We start from the raw sequence: 6282 nt of genomic DNA, 5'->3' as shown, positions 1-6282 counted from the left end.
CTAAAGAGGACAAGAGAGGGTGGCGTTAAGGGCTTGAAGTTTGTACCGCAAACAGGTCTTACAAAAGTACTCATAACTAATAGCTAAGCAAGTTAAAAAGTAGTAATAAAGAAAGGGTGCTATAAAATGGCTAATTTATCTGTTGAATTTGGCTAGAGATTTCTATTTTTCAACTAAGATTGCCTCAGGAAAATGGCTAATCATACAGTTACCGAAATGGAAATTGGAGATGAGGTGGTTGCCCACCCTTCTGCTTTTAACTGAATGCCTTCGTTAATCTTTTCTTCTCTGATAGAAGCAAGAAAAAATATTTAGGACGCTTCAAATATCTGAAGAAATAGAACTTCGAAAAAGTTTTATTACATATTAAATCTGCAAATAAAGCATGGCTCAAATTTGTACAACATCAGAATTCGAAGCGAAGGAACCAAGAATTACATTAGGCACACATTGAAATCATTTTGGAACATAAAAATAAATCAAATTGAAACACAGATCGAAAATGTTTTGGAACAAATAGAATTGTCACAAATGTACCAAATCTTTATCTTTATTAGATGGGGGGTTTTTTTTTCTAAACAGTCAGAGAACTTAGCTACAGAATACTTGCAAAAGCCACACAAGTTGCTGATCAGTACATTGTTGCAAGCAGCTTTGATTCTGGAAGTCAAAGTTTTTTCTTCCAAAAAAGCTTCTCTCTTGAGCTTGCTTTTGCAAACAGACCAAAACAGTTCAATTGGATTGAGCTCGGGAGAGTATAGAGACAAATAAACGCAATCATATCCGCGGCTTTCAATTTAACTTCTGATATTTGTATGCTTATGAATTGGTGCATTATCCATTACGAGATAATGCCCTTTGAATAGCTCATGCTTATCCATAACATTTAAAGTCATTGCAATAAAATTGAAGTAATGGCCAGTAACTGTTCCACCTTTACCTTTTCCAACAACAACCGAGCCACCAGGTGCTGCCTTTCGTTTCTTTGAAGGCTCTGTTACCTTGAGAGACTTGACCTTTATGTTGACCACGCCATATGGAGATATAGCCCCAATGACGATGGTAATCTTTGCTCTTGTCTTTGGCATTACGACAACAGTACGTTCCCCTTTCTTTGGCCATGTCATAGAGCGTTTCATGCTGATATGGAAGGTAGCCTTGTCTATAAAAACGCAGTTACTCTCAAAGTCCAAATCAGTCTTCTCCCACTGCTTAACCCATTGGTATCTTTCTTCGATTTTCTGAGTGCTATTTCGCTCAATTGAATGAAAATGTGCTTTCTTCAGACTGATCCTGCACTTTTCTGTTACAAACTCGTGCAGAGAGCTTTTGGAAATCCTTAGATCAGCAAACTCAGTAGTCAAGCTCCCCATCATTTCATCCAAAACAATGCTGGGCTTCACGTTAACAAGGCTTATGAGATAATCCTTGTGAATATCATTCAAAAGTGCTGGCCTTCCCATCTTCACAGCACCACTTGCTCCACTCTTCTCAATATTCTCATCGAGCTCTAAGCTTTCCAATCCTTTCTTGTGCCAATTGTATGCAGTGCTTGAAGGAACTTTTATCTCTGCAGCAGTACCACGGATGGACATTCTCTTCTCGTTCACCAAGTAGTAAAACTTCTCCATATTCTCTTTCTTGTACTTTCTGTACGGCTTTTTGTTGCTTGCTTTTTTTCTGAAGAAGAGAGCTTCTCTTCGGGCACTTCTTTCTTATCCTGTTGCATCCTTTCAGGAGACTTCAGATCACTGTATCGATCGAAGTGAGCTTTTTTCCGCTTTCCAACACTATTACTAAATTTGGAAAGTCATTTACAACACTACACCCACATTAACTCCAACACATCTCAACAAAAACATCACGACAAGCCTACAATGACGGCAGTTAGGGGACCTTATAATAAGTCTTCACAACGTATTCCTCTTACTGACGACCAACTAGAAACTCTTGCGAAGGGTTTCATTGAACATCGCAAGACCGTTCCTTGTCCTCACTGCAAAATTCCTACGGTCTTTCGTACCAAAGGTAAAAGCAAAGCCACCAATCACGAAAAAGAACATGAATACCTATGCACTGTTTGCAGTCGTATAATGCATGCTGATGACATGCTCGCACTTGTTACCCGTCGGAATGACATGGAGGAGGATTCTCAACCCCCAACCATTGTTCCTCAACCTCAAGTTACTTCGTCTCAACCTCAACTACCTTCACCATTTCCACCCCAACTCGAAATGGGCGCTACACCAGATATGCAAACGCTATTCCAAATGCTCATGACTCTAACCACCGAACTCCAGCAAGCTCGAACTGAAATCGCAAAACTCAAGGAGCAACTCAACGTCAAGCAACAGCATCAACCACCTCCAGTTTCACCCATAAACTTGGAGGATTATTTCCCGGCCCTACCAGTATCCAAGTACCAATCAGCTCCTTGGCACCAACCCCAAAAGGTGTTGTCTCTTGCACAAATAGTTTCAAAAAACCAAGAGAAACGTGAAACTACAGCTGCTCGTTTTTTCCAAGCTCCTTCTACTACTCAAGGCTTCCGATATCTCTATCTCCCCACTAAGGCTCGCATTCCCCTTGGTAAACTTCCCACTACTTCAAGGAAACTGGGTGTTAATAATGGCCGTCTTCTGGACCTCCACTATCCCGATCGTAACGTTGTTGCTGTACTGGTACACAACGATTATGCTCCTGAATTAACAGAACTATTAACTAAAAAAGGTGTCAAACTCAACACCACCTTCGACCCATGTGCTGCAAGCGTGCTCAAAGATCCAAAATATGCTACTGACACTCTTGAACAACGTCAACAAATTGCTCAACAACTCCACAACCAACGGGTACAAAAAGCCCTGGTCCATATCCGCGGTCCCGCCAAATTTGCGGTGGCTCGTTTCTTTGCTCACAAGTCATGGATTACAAAAACACAACTTGATGAAGTCCTTGCAACTGATCCCTATTTTGCTCACTCCAAGGATCCTGATACTGAAGACATTTTTATCACTGAAGACAATGCCTCCGTTGGTTCTGCTAACTCCAGCATGGAGGAGGACGACCCCCTTACTACGAGTTCTCAATGAGTGGTATCCCATTGAGAATGTCACTTTTTAATGCTACTGGTCTCCCTAAACAATCTATTTATCCATTGATAAATATTGCTCAAAACTCATCTTTACTATTTATTACTGAAACTTGGTTACTATCTCCAAACAAATATTCACTTCCATCTTGGAAACAATTTCATACTTATGGTGTTCCCGTCAACTCTTATAATCTACATCGTGGTCAACTTGGTCTAGCTCTTCTGGTTAATCCGGATTTCAAGCTCCCGATTCATCACATTAACCATGTCAATCCTCTATTGGCTAAGTTTACTCTATCAATTATTATAAATTCTAAATTACTAATTCACTGCTTATATCTTCCTCCTTCTTTAGAATCAGCTCAAGTATCGGAAATTCTCTCACTATTACCTCTGGACTATCCTACAACAAACAAGACTATTATATGTGGTGACTTCAACTCAAGTATTGGTGAACTAGTTGGTGACAGCAGGTGGAATACCAACGGACGAATCTTTCGCAATTGGATGGAAGCTCATAATTTGATACTATGGAATCAATGCTTGGCCTTTGGACAACCAACAAGTTATACTTATCACGGCACCAGTATTATCGACTACTTTCTTAGTAATACCGACCTGGATAACCCGGACTTAGCTATTGAAGATGGACTTTCCTTGAACTCTAACCACACATTCATGACTTTATCCTTTAATCTACCTCCAGCATATGCATCTCACAATCTATCTACTGAGATCCATAGACCGCATTGGAATCTGAAGAAACTCAAAAAATTGGATTGCAGCGACAGGTATGAGTCTGCTTTCAAAAATGGCACTACTAGTCTTGTCGCTCAATCGGACGATGATACTGATGAAATTACGTTGATGGATATGGATGCTGCTAGTACTTATATTGAACAATACTCATCTGCACTATGCCAAGCGATCTACGACTCACTTGATGAAATATGCGGGAAAAAGGACACTAATGCTGACGTGTTTTTAAAACAATTCTGGACTACTGAAATGACCTCAGCTTTCAAGCGTAAACAACTTTATTTTAAAAAGTGGAGAAAGGCGAATGGATTGAACTGTCTTAAATATTGGCTAAAACACCAAGAAACAGGTGCATTATTACGACGTTTAATTCAGCAACGGCGTAGGGAGACGTGGAAACAATTTTGTAGCAAAATGGCGACTGGTGAATACAGGAAATGTTATTGCCTCTACTTCCTACGTTGGTCCCACAGCTTCTGCATCTCTTTCGTGTCTGCTGGCAATGGTCCTACACTCCCCTCTCATGGCGAGTTGCACAGGTGGTACCGATACACAAGAAAGGCTCACATATTGACCCGGGAAACTTCAGACCGATTAGCTTAACATCCACTTTTCGTAAATTGTTTGAAAAATGTTTATATCCAAGTCTCCTAGAACAAAGCCCTGCTCTTGATATTGCACAGGGTGGATTCCGTGAATCTCGCAGCTCTTTAGATCAAGTCCAATGCCTCATAGAAATTTGCTCTATTCTTAGGCGTAATCATAACTCCTCCCCTACACTGGCCTTCTTGGATATCAAATCAGCTTATGATACGGTTGATCGTTCCTACGTTTGGAGTGAATTACAATCCCATCTTTGTCCTGCTTTACTAGGTATCCTCAAAAACCTCTTTGACCATGTCCAATAGAAATTCTACTTGATAATCGTGTATCTTATCGCTTCTCCCCAGTTACTGGTGTACTTCAAGGTTCCATCCTCTCACCTTTCTTGTATTCTATATACATTAATCGACTTCCGTCTCTCTTAAGGCAACCACTTCTACTTGATAACTCGTTTTCTGGTGACATTGTGTCCGACCTGACTCCATCTATCAATTGTCTACTCTATGCAGACGACGTTGTCCTTATTGCCACTCCTGAGAACCTCACTTCTTTACTGCAAAAATGTGAAGCTCATAGTTACTCCTTAGGTTATCGATGGAACCCGTTAAAATGTGTCATAGTTGCTCCTACTAGTGATGTTAAAACTTATCAATTATATGGTACTACTATACCCAATGAATCCTCTTTCTCATACCTGGGTATACCTATCAAACCTGGTGGACTAATAGACTATCCTGCCATGATCCAACACAATATCAATAAGGCATCTCTCACAATGAACCAACTTGCTGCTATTGGTCTCAATTCTAAAGGTTTTCCACCTTTATTAGCATGTCGTTTTTACAGCCAAATGGTCCGTGCTCAATTAGATTATGGTCTTGCAATTAGTCCTCTCACAACTAAATTTATCCATCAACTTGATACTTTCCAAAACCAATGTATTAGGCGTATCTTCGGCGGTCATTCTAGGTCTTCAGCACAAGTCATGCTTCATCTGGTCAATCTCCCATCGATGCGAACTCGTGTTGCAGTCCTTCAAGCACAGTATCTTTTTCGTAGTACTCATTTGCCTGACGATACTCTTCTTGCTCACCTGCTGCCATATATTCAATCTTCAACTAGCCACTCTCACTGGTACAAACTGGCTAATACTCCAATGTGGAAACCTCTCTGCGGACCAATCCTTGATACTTTAGATAAAAAGAAATTTCTCTCTCTTCGCACCAAATTCTTAGCTGATCAATTCCAAAATCTATGTAATAACTCTGATTCCATCCTGTTATCTTCTACTCGCCCTACTATCCAAGTGGATCCTATCCTTTGGTTACCGATGACTTGTTCTGAACGTAGTCGTGTTCTTCGCTGGCGTCTTGGTTGGCTACCTGGTGGTAAACCTAAAGAATGCATCTTCCACCCTTATCATAACTGGAGTCGTCGACATGCTTTTGACTGTCTACAGATTCATCATCGTCTGTACTTGCCTCGCTCAATTGAAGATCCAATCTCTTTCCTTCTTAATTTGTTACCATTACATAAACCTCGTCCTACTGCTTCTCATAGCTGGTTTACTCTATGGCCTATCCTTTGTACGATTCTCCATGAACTGGATTATTATTTTCATGATGAATGCCCTCCTCCTCCTGTTGATCCTGGTGCCAAGCTGTTGAATTGGTTATCCAAGTAATAGTGTGAGTCTTTCTGGTACTTGATCGGGTTTGTATTAAATTTGTGTTTCTTTATACTTTTCCTTTCTTCCTCCTCTTATATTTATTCATATTTCAAATAATTTGCTCTTTTCTTTTTCCTTTTCTTTCCCTTTTTCCCTTCTT

At 40.3% G+C, this 6282-nt stretch overlaps 4 protein-coding genes across 4 annotated transcripts; 3 read left to right on the top strand and 1 right to left on the bottom strand.

Moving 5' to 3' along the window:
• Positions 1-797: 797 nt before the first annotated feature.
• On the bottom strand, positions 798-1139 carry RO3G_00136 (uncharacterized protein; the record flags this gene model as incomplete). The annotated part of the gene is made up of 1 exon (XM_067654727.1): positions 798-1139. The coding sequence occupies one exon, from the start codon at positions 1137-1139 to the stop codon at positions 798-800; it is 342 nt and encodes a 113-aa protein (XP_067510828.1).
• A 738-nt stretch (positions 1140-1877) lies between these two features.
• On the top strand, positions 1878-3089 carry RO3G_00135 (uncharacterized protein; the record flags this gene model as incomplete). Its single annotated transcript, XM_067654726.1, has 1 exon — positions 1878-3089. One exon carries the CDS (start codon positions 1878-1880, stop codon positions 3087-3089), a length of 1212 nt encoding a protein of 403 aa, XP_067510827.1.
• Positions 3090-4287: 1198 nt separating this feature from the next.
• Positions 4288-4758, top strand: RO3G_00134 (uncharacterized protein; the record flags this gene model as incomplete). The annotated part of the gene is made up of 1 exon (XM_067654725.1): positions 4288-4758. The coding sequence occupies one exon, from the start codon at positions 4288-4290 to the stop codon at positions 4756-4758; it is 471 nt and encodes a 156-aa protein (XP_067510826.1).
• Positions 4759-5228: 470 nt separating this feature from the next.
• RO3G_00133 (uncharacterized protein) lies at positions 5229-6137 on the top strand (the record flags this gene model as incomplete). The annotated part of the gene is made up of 1 exon (XM_067654724.1): positions 5229-6137. One exon carries the CDS (start codon positions 5229-5231, stop codon positions 6135-6137), a length of 909 nt encoding a protein of 302 aa, XP_067510825.1.
• Between the last annotated feature and the right edge of the window lie 145 nt (positions 6138-6282).

Source organism: Rhizopus delemar, genomic scaffold (genome assembly GCF_000149305.1).
Source record: "Rhizopus delemar RA 99-880 supercont3.1 genomic scaffold, whole genome shotgun sequence".
Taxonomy (NCBI): domain Eukaryota; kingdom Fungi; phylum Mucoromycota; class Mucoromycetes; order Mucorales; family Rhizopodaceae; genus Rhizopus; species Rhizopus delemar.
Note: the sequence above shows the minus strand (reverse complement) of the source record. Positions and strands in the feature narration are given on the sequence as shown.